Source organism: Mercenaria mercenaria, chromosome 18 (genome assembly GCF_021730395.1).
Source record: "Mercenaria mercenaria strain notata chromosome 18, MADL_Memer_1, whole genome shotgun sequence".
Taxonomy (NCBI): domain Eukaryota; kingdom Metazoa; phylum Mollusca; class Bivalvia; order Venerida; family Veneridae; genus Mercenaria; species Mercenaria mercenaria.
The window spans coordinates 9,407,625-9,420,164 of NC_069378.1; the positions used below are offsets into that span (position 1 = coordinate 9,407,625).

The following is a 12,540-nucleotide window of genomic DNA, read 5'->3' on the forward strand; positions in this document are numbered from 1 at the left end:
CGACATTACAATTAAAATGATATATGAGAGAAAACCTACAGAATTGATCGTGTTTACATTACACCTTATTAGATTTCAGTATGAAATCAAGAACTGTTTTGTATTGTTCCTGAACGAATATAGCAAGAAGCAGCAAACGCTTTACAAATTGCTGAACAAATAAGTACTAAAACCGAGGTAGTTATAAGTAAAACATGGTGCCATTAATAACTTAGATTAAACTTATTTTGTTAATTATATTTTCAGACTGAGGAAGTTGTATTCTTGTCTATTTTGTTATTCTGTATCGTGCTGGGAAACTCTATCGTTCTTCTGGCTCTTGGTTTGTCGAAGCGCCGACATTCAAGGATGCATTTCTTTATAATGCATCTTGCTTTAGCAGGTAATAGCCTTTTCTTTGCATTTTATTTGACTATAGTTTAAAGTATTTGGTTTTTGTTACTTCGTCATAAGTGTGTCCCTTATTACATTAAAATGAAACTTACATGTCGGTAAAACACATTCTGTTACTAGTACTTCTTGCAAAAGGTTATTAGGAAACGGAGAATCTACGTTAATATGTACAATGAGACGAAGTAAGCATTAAGCACATTTTCTCTTAATTCACATTTATTTATGAAAGAAAGATTATAAAACTATATTTAAAGAATATGATTTCTGATGCGTTCTTGTATTCTTTACGCTCCTGAAAAGCCTATATTATCGTTATAATGCCTTTTCACATTGTCATACATATCATTGGACTGGTACAAGGAATGTCACAATGATAAAATTCTAGACATACTATGAACCAAGTGTGTCCGACTCGCACTCAGATGGCAATGTTTCTATTATAATGACGTTATCACACCTAAATGCTTACGATGTTTCTAGTCTAACATCCGAGTTTACTGAGTCTTTCTTATGACAACATACTTTAAATGCCAAGTTGCAGCAGTAAAACGTTTTCCGTATATTGACTCAGTGTAATCATTTTTTTGTTCTTTGAGGTTATGGCGCTAATTTGATTTAATTGTATAACATAGTTCGGATCTACTGTGTAAATTTGCACATTGTCACATTGAAGTACATCTCATGAACATATCTTGGGGCATCCGCGGCCAAGTGGTTAAGGTCGTTGTCTTCGACTCACTTGCTCTTCATCTCTTCGGGTTTAAAACATTACGTTAGGGTAGAATTCGATATGGTCTCTATGAGAAAGCGCATCCGGCTGACTCACGGAAGGGTCGTTCTTCTATTTAGGTTTTCGCTCGTGCCTGAAATAATGGCGGGGAGGTTCCTGTAGTCTTCTTCCACAATCGAAAGCTGGGAAGCCGCCATATTACCTATAAAATAACGATGTCAAACAAATACATAGTCTCGATGGACAGTATCTCTTTTATATTGCTTGATTGCGCATACACTTCCAATGTCCTTAGAGATTTGCTAACCCTTATTTTCATCATGCTAAACACGACTGATTCTGCCTTTGCGACCAGTGTACATCATGATCAGCCTCCACATCCGTGCAGTCTAGTCATGATTTGCATTGTTCGCCATTCAGTCAGTATTTTATTTTGGTAATCGCCCCTTTTAACAGTTAATGTACTGTCCAAATTGAAATATTGACGCGTACATCATAACAATTTAGCAGGGTAAAGGTAAAGTAAAAGAAGCTAATCGTATCGTTTTATTGCAGATCTGTCGGTAGGTTTAGTTACTGTGTTGGGTGACCTCGTGTGGAAGATTACAGTGAAATGGTATGCTGGGGATGTCATGTGTAAACTGCTCAAGTTTGCTCAGGTGTGCAATGATATTTCAAACTGAATTATGTTTTGATAACAATACTAGTAAACATAACTGAGAAAATGAAAATTTTATTTATTACATATTTGTATTATATTAGAATATCCATAAATATGACAACCTGTATATTGAAAATAAACTTGGGTGCCAAATTTTGCACCAATTTTCCGGCGAGCCAGTCAATAACTGATTAATTACATTATATCAGGGGCCGTATTCATAAAGCATCTTAAGTATAAGTATAAGAAATTGATTATTTACTTAAGTATTACTTAGGTAAGAAATTTATTTTATTTAACTAGAGCTATATTTGTTTTTCATAAAGCAACTTAATATGTAATTCTTGGCTTTTATTGTGGACGAAAACATAAAAGAAAACAACATTAATTTCAGACAGGTACAACATGCACAATTATGATTAAAGTGCTTTTATCTGAAAAACAACACTTTAATCGTACTCACGACGCCATTTTGTTTTCAAAACTTATACTTAAGATGCTTTATGAATACGGCCCCAGAAATAGATTTCATCATTTTATTCTCTAAGATATGCCGTTAGCTAAGCAAATACAATGTTGAATGTACACTAGTTATATAGAACAAAGTATAGACCGTCAAATTCATTTAATGAAAATAGTTTTATTTGTATTTGTATTGTATGAAGGTGTTTCAATACAAATTGCTAATTATTTTTATAGGTAGACATTTTTCATTAAAATATCCCGCTCCCTGTCCTTAAAACATTACTATTCGCAAATTTGTTTTGTCTCCTGCCGGCCCTCCGATAAAAAGACAGTTGCTTGTCATTCTGTATAAAAATTGAACTCGCAATGTTTAATCTCCTTATTTCTAAGGCACACAAGTTCTCATTATAGGCTTTTGTTATGTTCGCCTCTACATACATGCTGGTGGCTCTCAGTATTGACAGATACGACGCCATTGCTAGACCTCTGTCCTTTTCAACAACTTGTAAGTTACAACTTTTGAGAAACATTTTTTAAACCATGTAACATTTTAGTATTAAGATGTAATGGACCTTAGGTCTGATTTATCTAACTGAGCCACACCATAAGAAAACCAACATAGTGCGTTTGTGACCAGCATGGATCCAGACCAGCCTGCGCATCAATGCAGGCTGGTCAGTTTCCATGTTGTTCGCTTTCAAAGCCTATTGCAATTAGAGAAACCTTTATCAAACAGCACGGATCCTGACCAGACTGAGCGGATGCGTAGGCTGCTCTGGATCCATGCTGGTCGCAAACGCATTATGTTGGTTTTCTCGTGGTGCGGCTCAAATATCAGTTACTATTAGTTCAACTTTTTAACATTAATGATACAAGTTCTGTAGAAACATCAGTTCAGATAACTATACGGTATATTTTGATAATCCATATACCTTAATTATCAACATAAAATGTTTCGTCATTGAACAAAAATGATAACTTAAAAATCTATTTATTTAATAATAGTATTAAAATATAAATTTCGGCCAAAGGATAATTTGTGCCTACATTATTTCAAAACCTTATTATGTTCTCATTAGGGACACGGTGTAAAGTCCTTGTTGGAGTGGCCTGGGGACTCTCAGCTCTATTTGCCATACCAATGTTAGTTTTCTCGGGTGTTTCTGACGGTTCATATGAATGTTGGTTGGCATTTCCTGAAAACTATCACTGGATAGTAAGTATACGTCACAGAATGTCTACTAGTACAACCTCAGTTCGCCAGAACATTGTTTATAGCCAACATATACCAGTACAATTTCACTGACATATCTGTATTTGTGTAGTTTACATTCGTTCAAAGTTTCATTACACTCAATGCAAATACAACACTCGATCCTCGGACGGGCTGCATGTTCTCCGTGATGATTTGATAAAAGACATTGTGTCTGAAATCATTCGTCCTCAAGTTCAGATTCATGTGGGGAAGTTGGCAGTTACTTGCGGAGAACAGGTTTATAATGGTACAGAATCCAGGAACACTGGTTAAACCGAACAAATAAACAAACAAAACTTTTACGGAGCGAAACACAACATTTGGTGGTCTAGTGGATAAGGTGTCGGCCGCTCAATCAAGGGTCGTGGGGTTGAGCCCCACTGGGGTCACGACCATGACTTCTAATATGACACCAGTACTGGTTTTTCCAGGAAGTGGACTCTAGAGTGGTTCCAATAAGCTTGAAAATTTCATCACAGTCGAGCTAAAACAAGTTAGTATAAACTAACTAAACTTTGTTTCGGACAAAACTGTGATGGATATGAACATTTTGTAACCATGTAAATAATAAGACAATTGCCTGACTTTGTTACGACATACGTTATATATGTGTTTTCCTCTATGATAGTTATGGGACATGTAGTGAACTACATGTTATGTAGTTCACAGATAGCAGTGGTATCAGAAGTGTTAAATTTGCCTTGTTCAAAATAATTTAATCATACTTCACTGTTTTTAGTATAATTACTAAACCATGTGAATGTATATGCTACAGAAAAAGCAATTCCAACTTCAAATGTGTTTTACTAAAAAAACTGGTTTAATTATTACGGCAAAATGATAAAGGTCTGGAAGCAAAGGCGGACAAAATACACTTTCCCAGTGTAGTCGGAACGGTCCAGATAAATTTCGAAGTTCTAGTGTGTTTGCGTAAATAAAAAAACGAGATGACATTATTTCATTGTTGAGTGTATTTTAGATAAAATCAGACTTTTTTCATGTATACATAGCTTCTAATGTTTACGAGTTGTTATCTAAAGTTGAAAGTTGGATGTTTATTCTGCGAACCGGTTTTCCTTTTTTCGATTCTTGAAATGTATGGATGTCTTGTTTAATTGAGTGAAAACCAGAAGTATACCAATATGGATCTGAATTGACTGAATCTAATATGAAACAGAATTTTTATTGGTACATTTTATATGCCGTTACATTGTAGACAGGTAGTGCGAATTTGTCAGAGGTCTATAGAAACAAACGTTTTTTTTTAAATGCTATCATTAAGATATGAGCTATACAGACAAGTTGAGTGTTGCCGGCAGTCTAGTGTCATTTGTAATATCTTAGCGGTATCGAATTAATAATGAATTCGGAATTTCTTCATGAAGATACTTTAATAAGTAACACGACATAACGAGTCAATACTGGTTTGATGGACAAAAATATAGTTCTAGCACCATTGTAAAGAAATAACCTCCCCAATTCATAATTACAACGCCAATATCATTACTTCTGTATACTATTTCTTATGTACTTCCGTCAGTGACGTTTTGCAAATATAAGAAAGCTTACATGATCGCTTACTTGCTTACATTTATTCCAGATATATTTTGTTGCTGTGATGACAGCTGTATTAATATTGCCCGCCTTAATTATTGCTGGATGCTACACCCTCATTATTGTGATCATATGGAAAAACAGCCATCTTCTAGAATCTACACGGCCTAAACAAGTGTACACTGCAGAGAAAAAATTCTTAGTATCATCTTCACACGAGATTTCAGCAAAAAATGGTAAGATACCAAAGAAAAAGTTTCATGACGTTTGCTCTATTAAGTATACACACATTTGGTTCCTGTTAATTGTACACATGAAGCCCCAAACAATAGAAAGTCTTCGTCTACAAAGCAGCATGTTTAGTAGCACAGGATGAGGCCGCTCCATATAGTAGTTTCTGCATGCAATCGAGGTCATTGGTTGGGGACTTTTTAAAACTTGCATTCAGCCTACGAACAGAGAAGATATAGTCATTTGTTTACAGTCCATGCAATGAACTGGGCATAGTTACATTTTTTCCCCTCTTTATATGGGTGTTGTAACGCAATCGTGCCATAAATGTAAGGCGGAGGAGCAGCGGTCTTATATCAGCTTCTCAATTTGTCTATGTAGACAGACTCCCATTAAATATAGTAAGATTTTAATGGAAGACCTGTCAAATGGTAAACTGACGATTAATGTAAGAGGCATTTTAACACGTTTCAATTTATACAGGTTGCACACCGACGGGATCTCCGAAGTCAAACAGAATAAAAAGTGGAAATATTGGAGGCCGAAGTTCTAAAGGCATTATACCACAGGCAAAAATCCGCACTATCAAAATGACATTTACGATTGTGACAGGTAAAGAGGCGTTTTTTTTTTGGTGTTGGTGATTTAAAGAGATTGCTATATTCCTTCAAAGCACAAGAGCAATATAGACTTCGTTTGAAAAGATATATGATAAAACTGTGACTGAGTGAGTTAAATAAGTCATTCGTGCCTTTTTATGTCACTGTTTTTTTATGCAAACTTTCGGATGTGAGGCAGCAAATATCATTTTAGTGGGTGTATACAGTCTTCTCCAGAACATATCATAAATATTTTACGGTTGTGGACCCGTAATGGCGATTGGTAATTTCCGTGCGATTAACCCTTACCTTGCTAAATTTATATAATGGACTGGCCCATCATTCAAGTTGGGGAGTACCACTTATTATTCAGAGGGGTGTTCACTGAAAAATTACTGACTGAATAGCGAACAGTGCAGACCGTGTTCAGACTTGCAGGCTGATCTTGGTCTGCACTGGTCGCAAAGGCAGAATCACTTGCCGCCAGCAGGCTAAGGGTTAGATACACCTGTATGCCGTTTCGGTATTCTTTGGGCGATCATATATATTCTTTCCATTTATACCGGAGAATGCTAAAATCGTATATGGAGAGTACGTGACAGTGTTCACGTAACTGAACGTAAATTTACCATCCATTACCTTAAAGTAACATGCATCCTGGTCTGCATACCAAAATAATAAAAAAAACTAGATAAATAGGCTTAAACATATATAAAACTGAATTCAGTATTTTAGAGTAATTTTAAAATAGTGCTTAATTTCTGCTGTTTTACATCTGATAAGCATAACATAGATCGAGTTTTTTTACATACAAGTACTGAACGATTATGTTTTGAAAGAATGTCATAAAGACACACGTTGTTAGATTTGATCATGTAAGATAGTGCATTGTAGACATTGTAAATAAGTGCTTAAAAGTTTGTGTTGCATATATCTAGAACATTTCACCTGGAGTCCTGAAGCCATGTGCAGTGACAAGATATAGGGGCACCTGCGTCGTATGGACGCGCATCAAAGTATCAGCTGGATCGCCAGGTTCTCTACTTGAGCTATAATTATTTACTGGAGACAGTTTTTCCTATTCTATATTTCAGCGATTGTTATCTGCTGGAGCCAATTTTTCATATAACCTATTTCAGCATTCATTATCTGCTGGAACCAATTTTTAGTTTTCTATATTCCCGTGTTTATTATCTGCTGGAGCCAATTTTTCATATTACCTATTTCAGCGTTCATTATCTGCTGGAACCAATTTCTAGTTTTCTATATTCCCGTGTTTATTATCTGCTGGAGCCAGTTTTTCATATTACCTATTTCAGCGTTCATTATCTGCTGGAACCAATTTCTAGTTTTCTATATTCCCGTGTTTATTATCTGCTGGAGCCAATTTTTCATATTACCTATTTCATCGTTCATTATCTGCTGGAACCAATTTCTAGTTTTCTATATTCCCGTGTTTATTATCTGCTGGAGCCAATTTTTCATAATAACTATTTCAGCGTTCATTATCTGCTGGAATCAATTTTTAGTTTTCTATATTCCAGCGTTTGTTATCTGCTGGAGACAATTTTTCATATTACCTATTTCAGCGTTCATTATCTGCTGAAGCCAATTTTTCATAATACCTATTTCAGCGTTCATTATCTGCTGGAATCATTTTTTTTTAGTTTTCTATATTCCAGCATTTGTTATCTGCTGGAGCCAACTTTTCATTTTACCTATTTCAGCGTTCATTATAGGCTGGAATCAATTTTTAGTTTTCTATATTCCAGCGTTTGTTATCTGCTGGAGACAATTTTTCATATTACCTATTCCAGCGTTTGTTATCTGCTGGAGCCAATTTTTCATAATGCCTATTTCAGCGTTCATTATCTGCTGGAATCAATTTTTAGTTTTCTATATTCCAGCGTTTGTTATCTACTGGGGACTTTTTTTTCATATTACCTATTTCAGCGTTCATTATCTGCTGGAATCAATTTTTAGTTTTCTATATTCCAGCGTTTGTTATCTGCTGGAGACAATTTTTTCATATTACCTATTTCAGCGTTCATTATCTGCTGGAATCAATTTTTAGTTTTCTATATTCCAGCGTTTGTTATCTACTGGGGACATTTTTTTCATATTACCTATTTCAGCGTTCATTATCTGCTGGAATCTATTTTTAGTTTTCTATATTCCAGCGTTGGTTATCTGCTGGAGACAATTTTTTCATATTACCTATTTCAACGTTGATTATGTGCTGGAATGAATTTTTATTTTTCTATATTCCAGCGTTTGTTATCTGCTGGAGACAATTTTTTCATATTACCTATTTCAGCGTTCTTTACCTATTGGATACCTTATTCTGTATTCTTTATTTTAGCGTTCGTTATCAGCTGGAGTGTTGATTTCATATTTTCTATTTCAGCGTTCATTATCTTCTGGAGCCCATTGTTCAGATTATCTTTTTCAGCGGTTTTTATTTGCTGGAGCCCAAATTACATATTTTTATGTTTCAGCGTTCATTATCTGCATGGAGCGAATATTTCATAATAATTTTATTACCGGGTATGTATTGAACGTTCATTATCTGCTTCATACCCTTTTCTTAATCTTTGTTCTAGCGTTCGTTATCTGCTGGAGCCCATATTTTATATTCAACCTACTGAGCCTGCTTGGATATGTTCCACGTACTCAACAAATGGTTGCTGTATCAACATTTTTCCAAAGTTTAGCTCCTCTTAACAGTGCCGCTAATCCTATCATATATGGTATATTTAGCACTAGGATATGTCGATATCTCAGGTAAATATACGTACTTTTTTATATTAAGTCAACAAACATACAACACTTAACTCAATTTGTAATATCTATTATCAAAGTCTATCTGAAACATGATTCAATCTTTTAAAATATTGAACGTGTATATTTTTGTATTTAATGTTATGATTTCTTAAATGTCTATTGTATTTGTTCTAAAAACGCATTCATGGAAATATGAAATTATCGCGTGTATGACAAATTGTATTTTGCATTTATTAGAGATTTCTCAATGTTTATTACTATGTATTATTGTCACGAGTGGTGCACCTGTAGTATAAAACTATAATAAATGTTTATAAATGGCTTATACCAGGAGGAGGGATACTAGAAAGTCTAGTTTCTCCATGGAAACAAAACGTACGCTCGTAAGGAAAGATGGTATATCAGAAATAATATAACATATTTAACACCCCTTCACACACATATATCTAAGAACAAAGCTCTAACTCCACACTATGGTAATGCTTACTTGCATCAGGCATGTATACTGTATATAACAACTGTCGCATGTTAAAATATGGACTGTCTAGTATTCAGAAAAGAATTGACTGTTTCCACTTTGTCCATCTGTCTAATTTGATTTAATAAGTTAAGTGGGACATCCTTGGTTTGCTCTGGAAGTAGGCTATAGATACCAGTAAATGCGGTTACTCTGAGTCGCGGAGGAATTGTGTTCAGATAATTGGTACGTGCGTTCCGTTTGTAGTCCGACATTAAACAACGAGGACCTGTATTTGTTGGCATATATTGTATCTATGAATGTTCTCAAAGCATATTCAATTAACTTCTGTTTCACTATCACGTTTTCACTAACACAGATTTCAAATGCAAGCTCATATAACAACCGTATTTTGCTATACGTCTTTTATTTTAATTGAATGTTTCATCACCTGCTATTTAATTGTCTTTTACTTTGTATTTCTGTTTTTTTTTAAAAAAACACAGTATTCTGTGAAGTCATGTAATTTTGTATTTTTGGGGTTTTTGTAAACTTTTTGGGGTTTATTGGGTCGTAGAGTTGATAGATTTCAACATTGGAGGATAAAAAAGAATTGACTGTTTTATCTGTTCGACGATATAGTATTCTGCGGATTGAGTGCAAACTCAAAATGCTTGAAAATTTGGTCTTTAACGAATATCAATGATTTCACAGTATTCAATGTTTTGAATGGTATTTGTTAACATAGCTCAGCAAAGTAGTACCATACATATTGAAATTCTTTATAAATAATTAAGTAAACTTGACAATGTGGTTAAATGAAGTTAAAGTGAAATCCTATTAGAATTATTTCACCAGTTTTTCATTATTATAATCAAAATGAAATAGGAAAAGTTCCGTTTATTGGATTAAAGGCGCGTGTTAATTCATCGCTAACAACCATACAATTTAACATTTACCATGTTCTTTAAGTGAACGTCAATGTTATTTAATTGATAGGATTCACATATTCCACATGTAAATAATCTTATAATTGTATTCTTTACTACTTCTTTGTTATTCATAGAGCTATGATCATAATCATTTATGGGCAGAACGTTGGTCTACGGATCGCGGGGTTGCGAGTTCGATCCTCGGGCGGGGCGTATGTTCTCTGTGACTATTTGATAAACGAAATTGTGTCTGAAATCATTAGTCCTCCACCTCTGATTCATGTGGTGAAGTTGGCAGTTACTTGCGGAGAATAGGTTTGTACTGGTACAGAATCCAGGAACACTGGTTAGGTTAACTGTCCGCCGTTACATGACTGAAATACTGTTGAAAAACGGCGTTAAACCCAAACCAAACAAACAAATGTTCATTTATGAAAAAGGGTTGATAACCATTTTTAAGTAACAAATTAATCGTCCTGTGTTTGCACATAGGTACGTTTCTTATCCAATCGTTCCTAATTTCTTATGGAGGCAGTTGTTTGTTTTTCCTTATGCGTCTAATGTGCTTACATTTTTATTGAAGTTAAAACGTTTATTTTACAGACAATTAAGAATATTCCGTTGCATTTCAACACTTTTTTGTTGTCAAGAAGGTCCAACTCCAAGAAGCTCCGGATTCTCAGAGGTCTCCAACTACACCGACGCATGCGGGGATTACATCAGAAGATCACCGCGAAATTTTGGTGAATATCCACGAAGATCTCCAAGAAATTCCGAGGACTTCCTGTGTAAGTCTCCGAGGACAATGAACAACAGTGATTCTTATTCGTTAAAGGCATCACATTATGTCGCGACTGGCGAATATTCTAATAAGCGTCCATCACGGACAGGAAACAACATTGAGATGTGTGACTTTATACTCATTGCTGTGAAAAAGGATAATAAATTACCGTAATATCTATGTCTTGTAAATACGTAAAACGAGGGTCATTATACAATACCTACATATCATTAAATGCTGACCGATTAATTGGTTTTCTCATATCTCGACGTCGTTTATAGCAGTCTAAACGCAACACATTGCATTCAGTACTTACGTCTAATGTATCATTTTCCGCAAAGGCATATCTAGAGCAAAAATAAGCTTATTAGTAAATTAGCACGTTTTGGCATATATTCTGTCAGTAAGCGCCATGTTCTTACATTTATAAAATTTAATGTAAATATAATGTTTTACAATAATATTGTAATGACTAAACAAAAATGACATCATATCATCAAGAATTCGGTGCATATTTGTTGTGTGCATATTTTTAGGCAGTTAGCATAACAGACATTAGAAAATATAAATGTTAACGTCTTCAAAGTTCTATTGTCGCCACTTGACATACTGTAACCGTACAGGTAATATTACATCTTAATTGGCTGAAATAAAAGCTTTTCGTTAACAGTTTACCGAAATATTACAATCTTTTATCTTCTTCTGGCCAATAAACTACAATCATTGGTATCAAATCAATAGCAGCTTGTTCGTGGCTAGCAGCGAATATCACGCGGATGGGTAGGTTCGAAGCATGTTCGCGGCATGTTCACATCTTTTTGACCATTTCATAAGTGACAAGAGCGCTCAGTAAGTTAAACATTTAGTTGTTGTAGCTCTACCCTAATACGGACTTCATCGACAGATTATATCCGTTCACCGTCACTGACAAACCATTAATCTTAAATTTACAATGACCCTCGTATTTTTGTTTATTGCCTTATATTCGCAGTCATTATTGATATTAAGAAAACAGTACAGAGCTTAAAAGTTTTTTCTTGTAAGTATTTCAATGTTTTGATGTTATTTGATTAAACTATTTGAACTCGTTTCTTCAGTTGATGTTATCATTTGTTGGTACAAAAAATATCTAACCTTGTCATAAACAAAGAAATATATCAGTTGCTTTAAAAACATACTTTGCACGACCTTACTGGTCAGCTTGGATCCACGTGGGCTTTTTAATACAGCTTTCTTATAAAATACAGTACATAAAATATCAATATGAATATAAATAATGAAAGAAATAGGAGGACCACAATCTCTCCGACACGAAACCTTACCGAGATGAATGAAGGGATGTGTAAATGCTTAACATGTATACAACAATACACATAGTGAAAAAATAAACATCAAACACGAAACAGGCGAGAATGAACAGAGTTTTGAATCGCCTGGAACGGTCAGCTGCATAAAGCACACCAAAGACGTTTAATCTGATAAATCCATTACGACAATCTGAAAATATATACACGCATGTAGTGAATGCCTTTGCAGAGATAAGGATTTCTATTATGTCACGGCGAAATTAGCAGGAAGGCAAATGTTCACAACAAATAAGTCCACTGGGCTTGAAGGTGTCGTCTGTCTTTAACGTAACGTTTACCAATTAGAAAGCATAATGCCAACCTTTTAAAAGGCTGAGCAAAAAATAACAAC

General features: G+C 34.7%; 1 protein-coding gene across 4 annotated transcripts in view; it reads left to right on the plus strand.

The window, feature by feature from the left end:
• LOC123538826 (cardioacceleratory peptide receptor-like) overlaps positions 1–11,932 on the plus strand; it is a 59,724-nt gene extending 47,792 nt beyond the window's left edge. For 2 of the 4 annotated variants that reach the window (XM_045323217.2, XM_053530533.1), the window contains exons 3-10: positions 247–382; positions 1,679–1,782; positions 2,661–2,754; positions 3,329–3,465; positions 5,105–5,294; positions 5,773–5,901; positions 8,492–8,672; positions 10,665–11,932. In XM_045323217.2, the coding sequence (XP_045179152.2) occupies positions 247–382; positions 1,679–1,782; positions 2,661–2,754; positions 3,329–3,465; positions 5,105–5,294; positions 5,773–5,901; positions 8,492–8,672; positions 10,665–11,016 (1,323 nt within the window). In that variant the 3' untranslated portion in view covers positions 11,017–11,932. Of the gene's footprint in view, positions 1–246; positions 383–1,678; positions 1,783–2,660; positions 2,755–3,328; positions 3,466–5,104; positions 5,295–5,772; positions 5,902–8,491; positions 8,673–9,003; positions 9,069–10,664 lie in introns of all 4 variants that reach the window. The other 2 variants (XM_045323219.2, XM_045323220.2) reach the window with 2 other exon arrangements.
• The last annotated feature ends 608 nt before the right edge of the window (positions 11,933–12,540 follow it).